The 19,973-nt window shown below is 32.5% G+C and overlaps 2 protein-coding genes across 5 annotated transcripts in view; one reads left to right on the top strand and one right to left on the bottom strand.

Annotated features, from left to right (window-relative positions):
- LOC143045482 (AP2-associated protein kinase 1-like) overlaps positions 1 to 7,785 on the bottom strand; it is a 34,103-nt gene extending 26,318 nt beyond the window's left edge. The window contains exons 1-2 of one of the 3 annotated variants that reach the window (XM_076218013.1): positions 7,243 to 7,785; positions 1,527 to 1,645 (exon numbers count right to left, since the gene is read on the bottom strand). In XM_076218013.1, coding sequence (XP_076074128.1) covers positions 1,527 to 1,645; positions 7,243 to 7,348 — 225 coding nt within the window. In that variant the 5' untranslated portion in view covers positions 7,349 to 7,785. The remainder of the gene's footprint in view (positions 1 to 1,526; positions 1,646 to 7,242) is intronic. The other 2 variants (XM_076218012.1, XM_076218014.1) reach the window with 2 other exon arrangements.
- An 80-nt stretch (positions 7,786 to 7,865) lies between these two features.
- Positions 7,866 to 12,789, top strand: LOC143045483 (HAUS augmin-like complex subunit 1). 2 transcript variants are annotated; one of them, XM_076218016.1, is made up of 2 exons: positions 7,866 to 7,959; positions 11,613 to 12,789. In XM_076218016.1, exon 2 carries the CDS (start codon positions 11,632 to 11,634, stop codon positions 12,463 to 12,465), a length of 834 nt encoding a protein of 277 aa, XP_076074131.1. In that variant the 5' UTR covers positions 7,866 to 7,959; positions 11,613 to 11,631; the 3' UTR covers positions 12,466 to 12,789. The 2 variants fall into 2 exon arrangements, with proteins under 2 accessions (XP_076074131.1, XP_076074130.1); XM_076218015.1 differs by lacking the exon at positions 7,866 to 7,959 and adding an exon at positions 8,069 to 8,183.
- The last annotated feature ends 7,184 nt before the right edge of the window (positions 12,790 to 19,973 follow it).

The following is a 19,973-nucleotide window of genomic DNA, read 5'->3' as shown; positions in this document are numbered from 1 at the left end:
TTATAAGGTTTCACATGTTCTTTTGTTGTTTTTTTGGTTTTACATACATACTAATGAGTAAAGTATAATTGATATCTGATTAAGTATAATTTGTTGCATTGTTTAGCTGTCAAATGTAAATTGTACAGTTGGAGGTTGAGAACTAGAAACATGATGTAAACACAGCAAAATATTTAAGAATTTATCTGAATCTATGAGCCTTTCAGTTTCTCAGAGTTCAGACTACTGCCTGTACAGTAGGTATCTTCCATTATAGAGCAAATGGTGGTTGCTTTAGAATTTTATTTACTGGTAATCTGTTAACTTACATTATATATATATAGCTTACTATGGATTCATTTTTATTCGTTGGATACCAATTATTGTGGATTTTGTAGGTACAGGGGAACCACGAAATTTAATGTTCAACTAATAACAAATTTTCTATAGTCTTGAATGGAGACTAAGGCAAAACCACGAAATTAAATATCCACGAACATATAAGTTTTCCTTAATCATGTTAATCCACAAAAAAGGTAATCACGAAAATAAATGAAACCACAGTAATTTGTGTCAATTGATGTTTACTAGTGACTCTTTTCATTGCCCATTTTTTATGTCAGTATGAAAATTTCATTGTTCATGGAATTCTAGATGGTAAATAATTCTCTTTTCTTTCTGAACTTAGACAATAGGTTTTGATATGACTAGCATCCAATGCATTGTACATTGTTTTACATTGCCTCATTCAAATTATAGCACATCAGATTGATAATTAACCTCAAATGGTCTATTTGCCATTTCGATGATTGACTCAGTATTAATAAAAATCCATATTAATGAGTTGTTTCCCTCAGAGGGACATTCATTTTTATTGACAATCAACAGCAATGGGAAGGGTAAATTTATCTGTGCATAATGTATGTGATCTTTAGTTTCCATTTATTATAAAAGTTAAAATGCCTTTAAATGTATATCTCTCTCAACTATATATATTATAGCTTTGAAAAGGTAGCAGCCTACAATTTTTCATCTGGTTAAGAACTAGTCTATAACCATGATAATTGCCAAATAAGCTATTGATTACTATTAATTGACAGAATCTGAGAACTGCAGATAAAAGAAGGATTTTAGTGAAAACAAATTATTATTATCTGAAAATCCTTTCATCCAACAGACAAAGGACATACAAGTAACACGGCAGCATTGTATGCTCACATCCATTTTTTCTTTAGATTGTTAACTCTTGATCAATGTATTGTCCCACATTTCTGACATTAACGTAGAATTACACACTTGCATGACTTGTTTATGAACATGTACAGATATTAACCATTAAAAAAAACATATAAAAGACATTACAACATTACAGGTAAATTATACATAATATTTACAAAATAATGATTCATACTTCAAAGATCAAATGAACCAGGATATTGGTAACTTAATACATGATATATGTTGTTTAAATTTGAGGAACAACATACACTGACAAATCATGCTCACTGTTGACAAACAATAAGTTGTTTTAAATTTGAGGAACATACCGTTATATGAATCTCTCTCTTACACACTGACAAGTCATGCTCATTGTTGACAAACAATCTTTTAAGTGCATACTGGTTCCCATTTTGAGCTTTGACCAAGAAGACTATAGCAAATCCTCCTGAAATTATAAATATAAACACAGTACAATATCAAACTTGTAGATGTAACATAAATTCAAACTTCAGTCAATCATGTGTACATGACATTTTAAAATGTACTTTATCCCAATGGGATTTTATGCAATTCATATCATCTTTTTCAAAATCAAACAATATTCGTGGAGTTTTCTCTTGAATTTCGGTGTTTAATAAAAAAAAAAACAGATACTCCGCAGGGCGCAGCTTTATACAACCACAGAGTTCGAACCCTGAACATTGGGGCAAGTATGGACACAACATTCAAGCTTGATACAGCTCTGAATTTGGATTGTGATTAAATAGTTGACACAGCACAGGTTTCTGACACATGATGAATGTGGTCTAAGAACTTAAACTTAAAAACTTTAAATTTTAAATTGGACATTACCTATTATGGTCCAATATCCAAAATCAAAATACATGGTTAAATTCAGCATATCAAAGAACCCCAAGAATTCAATTTTTTATGAAATCAAATAAAGTTCAATTTTGGACCCTTTAGACCTCAATGTGGACCAATTTGATAACCGGGCCCAAACATTAAAAATCTAAATACATGGTTAGATTAAGCATATATCAAAGAGTCCCATACATACAATTTTTGTTGAAATCAAACAGAGTATAATTTTGGACCCCAATTTGGACCAACTTGAAAACTGGGCCTATAATCAAAATCTAAATACATGCTTACATTCAGCATATCAAAGAACCCCAAGGATTCAATTTTTGTTGATATCAAACAAAGTTTAATTTTGGACCAACTTGAAAACTGGGCCCATAATCAAAAATCTAAGTACATGTTTAGATTCAGCATATCAAAGAACCCCAAGATTCAATTTTTGTTGAAATCAAACAAAGTTTAATTTTGGACCCTTTAGACCTTAATGTAGACCAATTTGAAAACTGGCCCAAAAATTAAGAATCTACATACACAGTTAGATTTGGCATATCAAAGAACCCCAATTATTCAATTTTTGATGAAATCAAACAAAAGTTTAATTTTGGACCCTTTGGGCCCCTAATTCCTAAACTGTTGGGACCTCAACTCCCAAAATAAATCCCAACCTTCCTTTTGTGGTCATAAACCTTGTGTTTAAATTTCATTGATTTCTATTTACTTATACAATGTACTAAAGTTATTGTGTGATAATGAAGAATAATGCTTATTTGGGCCCCTTTTTGGCCTCTAATTCATAAACTGTTCAGACCAAAACTCCCAAAATCAATCCCAAATAGGAAAAAAAACAAGATATTATGTCACATACATGTACAAGTTCACAAAACATTACATGGAAAACTTAAGATGAAACAACCCACATTGGCACAACTGTTGATGAAATACTGTTAAACCTACTAAATATACCCTAAGGCCAAATAAAACTGTATGTGTAGTTCGACTTACCCGTCCAGTCATGTAGCTTAAACACCCTCCTCTGTACCCTAGAATATTTGTTTTCATTGTTGAAAAATTAATTTTCAAACAATTAAATATTTTGAGGAATGTGAATTTTAATAATAAGATTTACAGACTTAAAACGTGAAAGACACAATTTTTTTTACGGATTTTACTATAGGATTTAACTGGAACCACAGTGACACATATATAGCTTTATTTGGCCTAAGGCTTGAATGAAAAAAGTAACTGCTGAACACACATGTGACTTCTTTTTAGTTTTGTAGCACAGGTGCTTTAGTTTTAAACCACCAGCAAACACATTAATTTCATTTGTTAGAAACAAGACCAATACAGGTTCAATCTGTGTCACTGTGAATAAATGATTGCAAATTTATACTACATGTATCAGCAAACAGCCAGTAGCTGCATGATAGACCTTAAAATTTCTTACAATACATATACAAATAAATGTTTTCAAGCTGTAGACCAAATATAAAATTATCCCTTTCATAGTGATAGTAGAAAAAAAAATTCTAACAGAAGGTCTTTCCTGAGAACAAAATGACAGATGGAGGCTAGGGGTTACTAGATCTCCCTTTGCTGTTGTTGACGCAGGTAAAAAAGTCAACAATGCTTATAACCACTTATCACTTGATTTCCATAACAGATTTCTTTTTTAATAAAGCTAACTAATTTGCTTCTTCAAAACTTGGTCTTACAAGTTATTTATTCATTTTTTTTTAAATCTATTATCTGACCTTCAATTTTTTATTTTTACATGTAGATTTTGATTTTATAAATTATTCACAGTTTGGACATACATTGCTAGCATTAAAGACATGACAGAGAAGTGACTTCTCTTTTTTTAACCTGACAGAGTGAATCTGAAAGAATAAAAAGAGAAAAATATCCAAATCTAATGAGTTTACATATTATTTATGGCATGATAAGATTAACAAGAACAATACCAGGGTGGACCTGCATCAGTACTGCATGCCACTGATTAGGTAATATACATGTATGCATGTAACACAGGTAAACATGATTATCAATCATAAGCCTGGTATCCACAGGAGCATTTAAAAGTAAGTTGATGGGGTTTTGACAGGGTCAGTCTGCACCATTAGCCACTAGTCCAATGATCCAGACTAGTCAAATTTCATTAGGACTAATAAGCTTTTGCAAAACTTTGTTTAGACCAATAAGAGAAATGTCAGAATGTTGGTCTTCGGACTAGTAGTTGAAAAAGTTTTTGGTGCAGACTGCAGGGTTCTCCCTAGAATATCCTAGAACTCTCACTATTTAAGTGGTGAGCCCTGACTGATTCAGATGAGTCCTGTACTATGAAAGTTACATGTATGACTGTTCAGTAACTCAAATATTTCTCATCTTGATCGTCTTATTCAGCTCAAACTGGAGAGACTAATGAAAAATTGGTTTAATCAAGTTAATGTTTACATTTAAAACATAAAACACTAACAAACATGACAAACAAAGCTTTGTACTCTTCAAATTCGAACATGAGTGGTATTGAATTTCTCATTGTTGAAGGAAATACATGTATGATGACATGTAGTGATTTTCATCTTTGTCCTAAACTGAGTCCTTGAAAAGTGGTAGACTAAACATGCTAAAGGCTTTGACCACATAAAATTGCCAAAGACAAACACAATTTGTGACTTTTTTTTGTGTTTCCATTTTGTCGAAAGAAGGAACAGATTGAAAAATGCAGGATATGTTATCCTCATACATGTACATGTATATGGACCATAATTTGGTATTCGGCCTTTGGTTTCTTTTTGTATCCATTTTGATTCACCGTTTACGTGACAGGAAACAAAACAGGAAACCAATCTTTATTTTCTTTATTTTGCACAATATATTTCAAAAGACATAAATGAACACCATTACTAGTGTTACTTGCTTCATGTTAATATTTAAAATCTATTTTCAATGTTAAATTAAAGTTTTTTTAAACGCGACAGGAAACCATAAGAAACCGAAAGCATTTTTTTAGTTTTATTTTATTGCAAAATCTGCTTAAAACGATCTGAACAGTATACATGGTATACAGCCAAAAAAATGTATTTATATTTGGTTTTGAAATTCCAGTTATATACAATTTATTCCAAATCATTGGTAATGTAAAATTCTTTAAATCCAGTAAAGAAAACAACTTTTAACTTGGAATTAGCATCTTTAAAATAGGCACCATGTGATATTTGTGACCTGTACACCATCTACATGGTTTCCACATTTTAACCTACTTTAGTGGGCTAAAATCAATAAAGTACTTCCTTTCAAGTCATGCATGGTAAAAGTTTACTTTTCCTTTGACAAGTGTTTGCAGAACATGAATAAAAAAAATTAATTAAAAATTGTGACAAAGATACCAACTTTGTACATTCCAAGTGTAACCGTACATTAACATGTATTTTTTATTAAATTATCTTTATTCACCTAAAATATCCAGTAATATTTACTGCTGAAGCTAAATCAATCCAACGAACATCGGCACCATGATAGGAGACGTAATTTCGATTGAATTTTCCAAGGACCCTTTACATCGTTATTGGGAAACGAAGTGTGTTAAAACGTCGGTCAAATCTGAAATCGATTTTGTCAAGTCATTGAGCATTTATTTTCACACAAGATCGTATGTAACATTATGCACATAGGAAAAATAATAGACCCCCGGGGCAATCTCTTTGAAAATTGTATTTTCTTTTTTTAAACAAGACGAAACAAGCCTACAGATTATGTTTGCTTACATCCCGTTGGAAACAAATACAATGTTTAGACCTAGTATTTCGTATATCCGGCTGTAAGGGCGTGATCACATGTTAGTCACATGTTTCACGTATGACCGGAAATGATTAGAACTTAACGACAAAAACAATTTTAATAAATAAATGGACTTCTGTTTCGTGTGAAATGTAACGCATAACGATAACGTCATTTTCTAACTTAATTATTACGAAGAACAAAACAAGAATGTAAATCATCTCTGATTTACCTGTTTGAACATCTCGCGAGAGTTCGTATTTGCATATTGTTGCAAAGAATTCTTTTACAACAAAGCAGATTAAACCATCTAAAATGTGCGTTACGAAATGGGAAACCAAAATAACGACAGTGTTCTTACACCTGCTACAGAAATACTTATAGTTCTCGGCATTTTCTTCTCACTATTCTTATTGGTCGATGTTCTTTGTTATTTTAAAGCAAAAATTACGAATTTGCCGGTGACGATTATCTATAAATTAGTCAGCGTTATGCACTTCGGACGCGAAAAGTAACGCGAGAAAGGACACACAAATACGGTCGTATAATCTTTGCAATTTGTTAATTTCAATTTTTTTTCTAGGGAAGAGTAGCATACACTTGTATGTTGATAAAAATAATGGCATCTTTAGATGTAGTTACAACTTTTCTTACAGTAATTCACATTTTATCACTTTTCTATAGTTATAGGAAACGGAGCCCAATAGCAAATTATGGTCCATATCTGAAAGTGATATATAAATGTTGTACATGTTGTATGAACAGGCTTAAAGGAGTTACTTGAACCTGGGATGATTTTGAATTCTAGAAAATTGTTAAGGGATTTCGGGATTGACTCTTTCACGCTTTCGGGATCCAGGATTTCTTTTTTCAGAATTTTGGGATTTACTTTTTTTAAATTCAGGACTTTGGGATTTCATGTTTTTAACCCTGGGATTTCGGGATCAGGACCCCCTATTTGGCAATTCTTATTCCCATTCTCACACAAATGATTTGGAGTTGCTGCAATGTAATATGACAATAAGTCTTTCTGTCATTACGCAAAATGAATCCCAAAAGTGTACAGAATGTACATGTATCATTGTTTAACATAATGAATCAGGTCACTGGTGTTAATTTAAAGAAATTACTGGAGCAAAATGATGCAGTTCAAATAGTTATAGTGGCAAAACCACCTGCTACCAGACCAAAGGAAATTGTAGCCTACATATTTTTTTGTAGCTTAGTAGCTATTTTACTTTTTGATGGGATGGATTTAGTGAGTTTTTCTCTGACAGCAAATTCTGAAATATAGGGGGCTAGCGTAAATTTAAAAAAAAAAAATATGGAACCACTGCCAGCCGAGCAGTACATATATATATATATATATATATTTTACATCTTTTCTAATGATCTTACCCTCTGCTATCACATCTTCCACTGTTACACTGAATCTTCCTACAGTGAACACTTTTCCTACATATTGCTGTGCTGAAGAGTCGTTCTTTGTAAATAGTTTTTTCATCTTTAACTTAAACTTGTATCAGAACAGCAATCTAAGGGCATAATGTCAAGAATAAATGATGTTTTGACAACAGTAGGCGGTTCTCAAGAATTGCAGGCTGAAGCACAATAATCGTATGTCTGTCATGTATAACCTTCACTTAATACAATATTTAAAGATAATGTGGAACTATAATTTCGTCACAGGGTGTCAATCAAAATATATAGAATTATGACATTGTAAATTCTATTTCATCTAAGTTGATATTTCTTCATAAGTGTTATTGTGATTCATCCCAAGCACCTGCTGCCAAATTCCTTCAAATCTCGTACGATAGTCTATTAATCACGTGATTGAAAATGGGTTACTATTTTCTTTAAAAAATGAACTACTGGATCTTTTCTCTCAAAGTCTTTGGCTTATTATGTTTAAAAGAGTGAAATTTATAATGAAAACTTCATTTAGCTAGCACTATAGTAGTTTTTTTTCAAAAAATAAAGATACGGTTTCAATTTGTGAAAATGAAATCTCGCGTGAATTTTTTATGTAGGTTTGTCTGAATTCCAAAAAATATATCTAAGTAACCAAAATCATTTGTTCAGAACTATCATTGGCCTCAATGTCATGAACTAGTAAGATTATTTCATGAAAATTTGAGTCTTATAACTTTTAATTGTAATAGGTATTGTAAATAAAAGTCATCAAAATTATGCAAATTTAAACCACATAGTTTTGGGTAATCAGATAGATTTTTGCAGAGGGAAAATCAAATAGGTGGAAACTGAATTTGTTGAATACACTATTATTTGTTGAGTTTTAGGCTAATACACAAGAAAGTTATACATTGGCTTTGAGGGTAATACATATAGAAGTCATTTCAGCATTTTGTCTTTGTAGATTCTGTAAATGTAGGCACACCTCCAATATGGAGTTTAATAAAAACTAAATAGTGTCCTTCAGTGTATTTTATTCAGTTATAAGTTTAGAATATGTTCTAATAAACAAAATACTACACAGTATATTAATGAAAATGACTTCTCTTGTTCCACCACCGTTTACATTAAATAAATTCACAATAGTATTTCAGGAGCGGATCCAGCCTTTTTTAAAGGGGTGGGGTGGGTCCCAACACAGGACAAAAGGGGGGGTTCCAACTATATGTCCCATTCAAATGCATTGATCATCAAAAAAAAGGGGGGGTTCCAACTTCCAACCCCTGGAACCCTCCCCCTGGATCCGCCACTGGAATTTTGATTGTAACCCTTTGCATCCATGCCAGCCACATATCTGCACATGTAGGATTTAATAATGTCCCCCATGAAAAAATGTCCACCGGACACATTTTGACAATATTTAATTATTTAAATGTGTCCTAGACACAATTTCCTATGAAAACATCTCCTCAGGTATAAAAAAGTGTCCATGACCATGGACATTATTTACTACCATAATATTGTCCAGGTGGACATTTTTTTCACATAACATTGTGTCCGCCAGGGCATTTTTTTGATATGATTAAAGTATTAAATGATATCCATTGCCTTGTTATTACTGGACGCATTTTAACTTTAATTACAAACTTGAATTCATTATTACTTTGACATAAAAATTGTCTCATTGGCACTCATACCCTTCTTATCTTCATATCTATATCTTTTAACATAATTATATACATGTATATTCAAACTTGAATAAGTTACAGATGCTGTTCAGTTTTATTTTCCTTGGAAGACACTATTTAATAACATTCACTACGAAAATTTGCTCTGCAGATGGACCATATTTCATAACTGTTGAAGTAAAATGCTGTCCACTTGTCAACAACATTTGTTCCGCCTAACAAAAGTTCTGGTAACTTTGTTATAAACAATGCCATAATACCTGTTCCAAATGGAACAAATATTCCATTTATAACCTTTATTCCGTTAGGTTAATTGATTGATTGTTGGTTGCTTTACGCCGCATTAGCACAAAAAGGCTATATCGCGGCGATCCGTTAGGAACAATTACTGTAATATTTGTTCCAGTGGAAATAATATTCCATGATATTTCTTCTATTTGGAACCTATATTAAGATGGAACTTATATTCTGTGACACACTTAGGAGACAATATTTCATGGCAAGGGATATCATTTATTTTCTATTGCCTTCTTCTCTGACATAATAAATATAGTTCTTAGAACTTAAATTTCTCTATCTTCACTTCCATCCTTTATTTATTTGTTTACATTTGTATATTGATCAATTTCTCATCAATCCTTCATATTCAAATTAAAATTCAAGTCTAATAAAACTTTGTAATGACCTTTAATTTGTATTACTTCCCTTGGAGGACTTAATTTAGTAGCAACTACAAATGTTCTATGAAAATTTGTCCTGTAAGTGGACACTATTTCATATTGAAAATGTTTTTAAAAATCTTAAGTGTGAGAATCTCCATCTTAAATTTTCTAAATTTATACTTGGTGTACACAAAAGGAGTGTCAATTTTGCTGTATTATCAGAACTGGGACGTTTCCCCTTACATTATGATATTGTAAAGTCAATTGTAAAATACTGGTATAGATTTGAAAATCTTACAACTGAATTCAGTCTATTGAAAGATGCTTATAAATGCAGCCAAGAGCTTCACAAATCTAACATAACTTCTTGGTTCTCATTTGTTAAAAAAGTATTAGAAGTTTTTGAAATTAAACAAGAAGTAAAACATTTCGGACAATATAAATTTTTGAACATATCTAGTAAATTAATTCACACTAAATATATTAGCAATTGGTATGCTAGCCAAAATAAAGCTTCTGATGGAAAACAGAGGCAGATTTAGGGGGGGGGGGGGCCAGGGGGCCCGGGCCCCCCCTTTTTGGGAAAAAATTTGGTTGCTTATATAGGGAATCATTGAAGCGTGACTGGAGCAGGCCCCCTCTTAGGTCAGTCAGTGGGCCCCCACTTATGAAAATTTCTGGATCCGCCACTGGAAAACTGTTTAATTATGTGAAATTTAAGCAGAATTTTGGTTATGAAAATTATCTTTCTTTAATTAAGAACTTTGATTTTAGAAGATCTATATGCAAATTACGTATTTCTGCTCATAAGCTTCAAATTGAAGTTGGTCGTTTTTCAAATATTCCACGAAATGAAAGAATTTGCAAAAAATGCTCCTCTGGCTGTGTTGAAGATGAAATCCATTTTTTAACTAACTGTGAAAATTTTAAATCGGATAGAGATGCTCTCTTTGACTTTGTTTGCCAAAGAATTCCGAATTTTTCTATACTTGATAATCAGCATAAATTTATTTATTTATTAAACTGTGAAGACAATCAGGTCCTTAATGCTGTTGGTAAATTTATTAAAGTGAATATGAGTTAGTAATTGTATTGTAACTGTATGTAAAAAATTGTTTGTATCTATGTATCTATGCAAATCAATATTCTTTTGCCTTATTCATGTATGCTCTGTATGCCCCTTGTGGGCCCTTAATTGGAAATAAAATATGTTCTGTTCTGTATTGTTGGCAGTAAAAACATGTCCTTTTGAGGGACAACATTCCATGGCAATGGACATTATTAAATACCAAATTTCAATGAAAAACTTTTTCACAGGACACTATTATGTCTTACACACACATGATAATAAAAAAAAATCATATTGGTTTAAAATTAACAGTCTACATAATATATTTGCCTAAGTATATTGAAACAATATTGACAGGATGTTACATCATGGACTATCTGGTCATGAATTCTCATAACATACTTATATGTATAAATATTTATTTAATTTTTAAAACTAAATCAATGTTATTATATATACAATGATATATATATATACCAATAGAAATAAAAATTTACAGATATTACTACTGTGTGAATTTTACAACCATGAGAATAGATTTATTCAAAGGATCATTTAGTTTTTTTTAACAAAAAATGCTGAAAAATGAAAAAGAACCATGAAAACAACATTTTATAGAAACATCATACATTGTCATATTTTTCATAATTTTAAAAGAAAGTTTGACAAAATAATTAATGTCTCTTACAAAATTAAACCACAAGACTATATCTATAATCTAAATATTAACTGCAAATAAAACTAAGTCTATATCATGTTTATCAGTAAAATAATAAAGATATAACCCACTGGCAGTGACTGACTAAACCTTTACAACTGACAAGGGAGAATGTTGGAACCTTTGTTTGGAAGTTACATAGCATTAATGTCAGGCTCAACAAAATTAACAATGTGATGGTCATGGCATAACTATTTATTATTTTTTAATTGCAGAATAAATTTCACTAGAAAGATGGACACACTACCAGGTGTGACAGAGATGATACAGGTCTGGTTAGAAAAAGTTTTTGGCGGAGATTCTGTACCATCATATGAACTGAATAAAAGGACTATAGATACATTGTATAAATTGATGAAACTGAATGAGAGTAAAGACCAAGACACATCATTAGTTATTGATGATCTTAGACAGAAAACAGAGGAATACAACAGTGAAGCAAGAAGACTGGAAAATCTTTTGAAAAAAATTAACCTACCTGTGGCAAATCTGTCTCAGTCTGGTATCATGAGTTTACGAACATTAGCAAATGTTGCATTATTGATGCAAACTAAGGATGTTTCTGAAACAAGTTATTTATTAGCACTTCAACATCTTCATGACGAATTGTATAAAACTTCTGAGGAATTGAAGCGTGAAGAAAGAATCACACAGACACTTATAGAAAAAACTAAATCAGCTATTCATAAATATAACTGCCTGAAAAAAGCTGCTGAAGACCTACAGGAACAAAAATCTAAACAGCTTCCAGAAATGGAAAAGAGAGCAAAAGAATCAGGATTTCTTCACAATAAAGCTAAAGAATATAAAGAAAAAATCATTCAGTTTCAGAATGAATTGGTGAAAAGTAAAGCCGATCCCTCTATATATCATGGATCATTAATAAAAAATTCAGAGGAACTCCAGGTATTGAAGAGTCAGTTAGCTCCACTGAAATCTAAATTACAAACATACCATAGTCTACCACCAGATGTCTCTCTGACTAAAGTCAAAATAGAGGAACTCAAACAGGAGCTTGCCAGATTGGAATCAGAACTTTCTAGAAGAATTGACTTGATGCATATGTAAAGGAGAAAGACTTAAAATGTTTTAACTTATAAATCAACAAAAGCATATGCTATTGTTTCCAGGGGGAAGGGGGGTCCAATATAAATATTCAACCATATCAACACTACATGTACTTTTTTTTCGGATATAGATATAACCTGTTTCTAAATGAAAATTACATTATTTTGTAAATATGATTAAAAAATCAAGATTGGATGCATCCATATTTATGAATATTTTACTATGGCATAGATTCTAGCATTTATTTTATGTATACTACTGCACTCGTGGTACATATTTTGATTATTTGACCAAATATAATGAAATACATGTATTATAAAATCATTTGACTTTTGCCTATATCATGTTTATATAGCCTCCTGGAAGGGGGTAGGTTCCAGGAGTTGTTACCCCCTATTTTTGAATGATCAATTCATTTGAATATGGAAATAGTGTTGGAACATCACCCTCTTTATCCTGGGATGAAAATCCCCTTTTAAAAATGCCTGGATCCGCCCTTGCAGGACTGCTCTCTATCACTATATATATATAACATCACTGAAGAGACATTTATTGTCGAAATCTGGATCTGGTGTACTAAAAAAATATTGACATGGTATATTTGTGGCATAACATCGTGGCCACAAGTTAAATTTGTTTTCTGTTTAGTATTAAATTTATATTCTGTTTAGTATTAAATTTATATTAAGATCCATTTTGTTACATCTTGTGATCAATTTTATTGTGCAATCGCCAATGGCAGTCAGTAGGGTTAAAGAACATCAGTTGTTCGACCTGTTAGTCAAATGTGTTTTGTTTAAATATACTTTTTCACTTTTTTGGTCTTTTGGAAAATGTTGTTTGTGCTGTTTTTAGACCCTTCTACAACGAAATTTGTTTTACATGCACACGTATAAAAATTGGGTTTTTATCCAACGCAATCATAGGTTTGAACGTAGTTTTCAATTTAGACTCGTTTATATATAAAATGACTGAATAAATAGTCCACGATTAATCTTACAGGGCGATGGATCATGTAATATGATTCTGTACACTACAAAATATAATATATAACAAGTCAAAAAGGGTACAACATCACCATTAAATAACTATTAAATGAACAAATATTAGATATTTATATATATATATATATATGTATATATATATATATACACTATAGTAAGAACAAAAAATATCAGTTGACTAAATCTACAAATAAGTCAACATTGATGAAATCGTCAGTCAACCTTCAATAGTACTTGTTGCCTTAAAATTACGATTTTGTTCTTTTCAATTTTTTTTTTATTTGGCTAATTTTTGAAAACTAAATAGATTTGTACACATTTTACGTCAACATCAATAATAATTTAAAAAACATACAAATTGTTAAATGAACAGCAGAACAATAACTACTAATAAGCAAACATGTATTAAATCCTTAGTTATTCTGTCTATAATTGTTATTGCCCTTATTTCGAAATTTTATTCACTTTTTTTTTTTTTTCGGGGGGGGGTAGGGGTTAAGCAGAAACTAAAAAAGTGGACAGAAACTGTTAATAGCAAGAAATAATAAGCAGGAGACAAAATCTACAAGTACTAGTAAGTGAAAACAGCTAGTATTGTTCGATGACTGCTTAATGTGATTTAAATTCATATATGTGTTCTAACTGCTAGTAGTCTGTTGTTATTTATGTATTATTGTCATTTTGTTTATTTTCTTTGGTTACATCTTCTGACATCAGACTCGGACTTCTCGTGGACTGAATTTTAATGTGCGTATTGTTATGTGTTTACTTTTCTACATTGGCTAGAGGTATAGGGGGAGGGTTGAGATCTCACAAACATGTTTAACCCCGCCACATTTTTTGTGCCTGTCCCAAGTCAGGAGCCTCTAGCCTTTGTTAGTCTTGTATTATTTTAATTTTAATTTCTTGTGTACAATTTGGAAATTAGTATGGCGTTCATTATCACTGAACTAGTATATATTTGTTTAGGGGCGAGCTGAAGGACGCCTCCGGGTGCGGGAATTTCTCGCTACATTGAAAACCTGTTGGTGACCTTCTGCTGTTGTTTTTTTCAATGGTCGGGTTGTTGTCTCTTTGGCACATTCCCCATTTCCATTCTCAATTTTATCTATTGGCCGAATTTATAAAGGCAAAACTTGTCAGTAGAACAAAATCAACTGATGATTCAGCATTGTCAAATCGTCTACCATCTTCTCAGTGACAGGAGTTATTGCCCTTGAATGAATATTCTTTCCAAATTTTGTGTTGTATGTTGCATGTCGTTTTTAGCTCATCTGGCCCAAAGGGCCAAGTGAGCTTTTCCCATCACTTTGCGTCCGGCGTCTGTCGTCCGTCGTTGTTAACTTTTACAAAAATCTTCTCCTCTGAAACTACTGGGCCAAATTAAACCAAACTTGGCCATAATCATCATTGGGGTATCTAGTTTAAAAAATAGAACATAGGGGTAAAATGCAGTTTTTGGCTTATAACTCAAAAACCAAAGCATTTAGAGCAAATCTGACATGGGTAATATTGTTTATCAGATCAAGATCTATCTGCCCTGAAATTTTCAGATGAATTGGACAACCCGTTGTTGGGTTGCTGCCCCTAAATTGGTAATTTTAAGGAAATTTTACTGTTTTTGGTTATTATCTTGAATATTATTATAGATAGAGATAAACTGTAAACAGCAATAATGTTCAGCAAAGCAAGATTTACAAATAAGTCAACATGACTGAAATGGTCAGTTGACCCCTTTAGGAGTTATTGCCCTTTATAGTCAATTTTTAACCATTTTTCGTAAATCTTAGTAATCTTTTACAAAAATCTTCTCCTCTGAAACTACTGGGCCAAATTAATCCAAACTTGGCCACAATCATCTTTGGGGTATGTAGTTTAAAAAATGTGTCCGGTGACCCGGCCATCAAACCAAGACGACCGCCATGGCTAAAAATAGAACATAGGGGTAAAATACAGTTTTTGGCTTATAACTCAAAAACCAAAGCATTTAGAGCAAATCTGACAAGGGTAAAATTGTTTATCAGGTCAAGATCTATCTGCCCTGAAATTTTCAGATGAATCGGACAATCTGTTGTTGGGTTGCTGCCCCTAAATTGGTAATTTTAAGGAAATTTTACTGTTTTGGGTTATTATCTTGAATATTATTATAGATAGAGATAAACTTTAAACAGCAATAATGTACAGCAAAGTAAGATTTACAAATAAGTCAACATGACTGAAATGGTCAATTGACCCCTAAGGAGTTATTGTCCTTTATAGTCAATTTTTAACAATTTTCATAAAATTTGTAAATTTTTACTAACATTTTCCACTGAAACTACTGGGCCAAGTTCATTATAGATAGAGATAACTGTATGCAGCAAGAATGTTCAGTAAAGTAAGACGTACAAACACATCACCATCACCAAAACACAATTTTGTCATGAATCCATCTGCTTCCTTTGTTTAATATTCACATAGACCAAGGTGAGCGACACAGGCTCTTTAGAGCCTCTAGTTGGTTATTATCTTGAATATTATAATAGATAGAGATAAACTGTAAACAGCAATAATGTTCAGCAAAGTAAGATCTACAAATAAGTCAACATGACCAAAATTGTCAAGTTACCCCTTATGGAGTTATTGCCCTATATAGTAATTTTTTTACAATTTTCATAAATTTTTGTAAATTTTTGTAAATTTGTAGAATATATTTTCCACTGTAATTACTGGGCCAAGTTCATTATAGATAGACATAACTGTAGCAAGAAGAATGTCCAGTAAAGTAAGATCTACAAACACATCATGATCACCAAAACACAATTTTGTCATGAATTTATCTGTGTCCATTGTTTAATATGCACATAGACCAAGGTGAGCGACACAGGCTCTTGAGAGCCTCTAGTTTTTTTTGCTGAGACAAATGAGAGATACTTAATGGCAAATATTAGCAGCAGGACAACATCTATTTATATAACAGCCAAAATTTTCAGTTTACTCCTTCAAAGAGTTATTGCCCTTGAATAAAAATCTTGACTCATCCTCTTAACAAAACTGGGATACCGAATTCGAGATAACATCCTTTATATGTGTGGCTTATGATATAAAAACCAAAATGTTTAACTGTCAAGATGAAAAGTGTATTTAAACAAATAAGAGCATATACATGTACATTACAACAGTGATGTAGTATCTTGTTTAAACCAGTTGACAGAGAACACATGGTGTAAGATACTCCTTGAACCTTTCAACTGCGGACGACTATACTGCAGTCAGTGGTAACATGTTCAATTAAATAATGGTTTGTTAAAAAACATTTGAAATTTCTTTTGTTGTTCGTTTGTGCCTTTAAGTATTTGGATGATGTCCTACTATGGGTTGGTATTTTTTGTAATTGTGTTTGTAGATTGATTTGCAAAAAAAAACATGCCTTACTTTAAAAATATTATTAATCTGGACTTGAGGCTGTGTTTGGGTAGTGTAAGTAAATCGATATTATTTATGCTAACTGTAACATAACATTGATTTATCTGCTTTAAATCTATTGTGGAGCATCTAGTATCGAGCACTATACACTTTTGCAGTCACTTGTCTGTTATCCGTGGTCTGTTAATAATAAAAAAAAATCCTTTGAAACTACTGTGCCATGTGAAATCATGTGAAATAAAACTTTGCCACAAATATCATCATCATAGTTTTTTTAATGTATTTCATTATCCTGTAGACCAAACAACATAGCTGCTCAGCCAAAACATAGAACATAAGGATAAAATGCAAGTTTTGTCTCATCTTCGCTAGCCAAGGGTTACGATCCACTACCGGAGAGAACGGGAGTGGATCGTAACCCTTGGCTAGCGAAGATGGTTTTGTCTATGTTCTTGTAAACCAATATAGAGAAAAATCTGTCTGGATCAGACATTCTTATAAAACTTATAATGTAAATATCTACCTAGCGTCTCCAGCACGTTAATGGTTTATCAGCAGGACAAGGTCTTGATTAAGTCAAAATTAAAGAGGCGAAAGAAAATTATATTCGAGCTGAAAAGTCGAAACCTTACCGAGTCTGTCTGAGATTGTCATGGCAAAAACAACTGAAACCCCATTAGAACGGGGGAGGGGGATCTGTAACAAAATTTATGTTATGTCAATGTTTATGTATGAATGTTACACCCCCGTTATCAGACAAAGCAAAATACCAGATGACTATTCGCCTAGCCTTGATGATAAACAATCCAATTGTCCTTTATTAATATTAATTAAGAAGCCAGGAACACAATAAAGATGAAAATCGCTAGATCCTTAATTGATATTCAACAAACTATGATATAGATAATAAGTGCGTACTCATGTGACTATATTACGGAACCTCTAGTATAAACATCACCGTTTATGGAACGCATTGTACAATCACCAGACAGTTCTAAGGTAAATGATGCATCTTTAATAGATTAGGCAGATTATTGATGTGCTCGCACTCGTATGCACATATACATTAAAACTTCGTATTATTTTCATGTTGTTATATTAATTATTCATCTTTTTATTATCAGACCATTACATTACAGATCTCTGGTGCTCAGGCATGGTAAGCAGATCCTGCTTCACCAGGGCCGTAACTACATTGAGGCAAATGAGGCAAATGCCTCATGTTAGAAATTTCAAACAAAAAAAAAAATGAAACAAAAGATTGTCTTAATATCAAATTGTTTTCACAGAAAGTGTCTAGCAAGAAGCAAGTTCTCTTCACTCTCTGGTGTCGCCCCTGCATGTTTTTCGTGATCCATGTTTCTATTTTTCTTTTAGTTTTCAGAGTTGATGGTCTATTGTTTGTACTTCTGTGTCCCGGGTTTTGTTTTTTGTTCATTTATTGTCCTACTTAATGACTAGTCTGAGTGTTGATTTTCATTTGTTAAGTGTGGTTTTGCAATGTTGCATGGCCACCGATGTCCAGATATTGTGCGAGAAAATATTTTAAGAATATACGATGCTACAAGACACAGAAAAAATGATCGTTTCTGCATGGAGAATTGAACTTGATATCAAAGAATACAAAACTGTCTTTTTTTGGTAGATAAAACTAGATAGCTGACATGGTTTAAATTAAAGTAAGGTCACCAATTTCCCGGTATCAAATAATTTGAAAAAAAAACAATAAAGTATTGCCATATGACTTTTACACTGAAGGGTTAAACTTGCATTAAATCATGTTCAGACCCTTTTTAAAACAGAAAATAAAGGAATATGGAGTAAATGTGCACGAAACCTAATCGCACACAAAGTCAATGCATAGAAAAAATACTAATGATCAATGGTTGCTGGAGGTTCTTTAACAATAAAAGAATCATTAATACCGTAAAACAGGATCAAGATGGTCCCTAGTGTCGACAGACAGACAGACAGACAGACAGACAGACAGACAGACAGACAGACAGACAGACAGACAGACAGACAGACAGACAGACAGACAGACAGACAGACAGACAGACAGACAGACAGACAGACAGACAGACAGACAGACAGACAGACAGACAGACAGACAGACAGACAGACAGACAGACAGACAGACAGACAGACAGACAGACAGACAGATAGACAGATAGATAGATAGATAGATAGATCCGGTATTAATGATTATGAGAATTACAACTTTTGCTTTATCCTACACATCAGTCTTTTAATTTTGTCCATAAAACCTAAAAGTCTTGAATTACAATGAATTTATGTTTTTGCTTTGAGACTAGAATATTGTCGAAAAAATAGCTAAAAATTAATTGCGTTTCTATGTTAGAAAGAGTCCGGGAAACGCTCAGAATGCACGATTTTGCGTTATTTTTCTCAGAACTTCTGGGGGCCTTGCCAAATTTTTTTCGACTCGCTCCGCTCGGCAAATATACTTTGCCTCACTATTAGAAGTGGCTAGTTACGGCCCTGTTCACATGTGGCACACGTCGTGTTGCTCATCATGGTAAGTACAAACACAGTGATAAGTCTTATTCGGCATAGGTGAATTCGAGGAAAAGTGGACGGGATTGTGGTTTCCACAATTGAAACATATCCGTCGTCATCTGTGAAACAGATATTCCATAACGGTCAACCAACTGGTGATGGCGGTCCGTAAACCTTTCGAAGGGACATGTCTGAAATTCGAGAAACCAAGAAAACAGTTCAATATTTAACATTGAACCATGACAACGAGGTCATGTTCAGGTAATATCTCCATACAACATGTATATATTACATTACAATTAAAACCCATACACCAAATAAAACTGACCTGAAAGTTTGTAGTATCTGAGGAAAGGGACAAATCTAGGGAAACTTAACATTGACCAACGAACCATAAAAATGAAGTGAAGGTCAGATGATACCTACAAGACATACATGTTCACAAATCATTCTTTGCACCAACATTTGTTGAACTACTAAAAATACTGTCTGAGAAACAGACCAAACTCATCATTGGCAAATGTACCGTGAAATGAGGTCGAGGTCAGGTGAATTTTGTACACCTTACACCACCCTGTC

This window comes from Mytilus galloprovincialis, chromosome 9, assembly GCF_965363235.1.
Source record: "Mytilus galloprovincialis chromosome 9, xbMytGall1.hap1.1, whole genome shotgun sequence".
In the NCBI taxonomy this organism is placed as follows: Eukaryota; Metazoa; Mollusca; class Bivalvia; order Mytilida; family Mytilidae; genus Mytilus; species Mytilus galloprovincialis.
The sequence above is the reverse complement of the archived record's forward strand: the minus strand, read 5'-3'. Positions and strand labels throughout refer to the sequence as shown.

Excerpts from the sequence above, each read along its gene's own strand:
- LOC143045483 (XM_076218016.1), top strand. The coding sequence starts at position 11,632 with ATGGACACACTACCAGGTGTGACAGAGATGATACAGGTCTGGTTAGAA.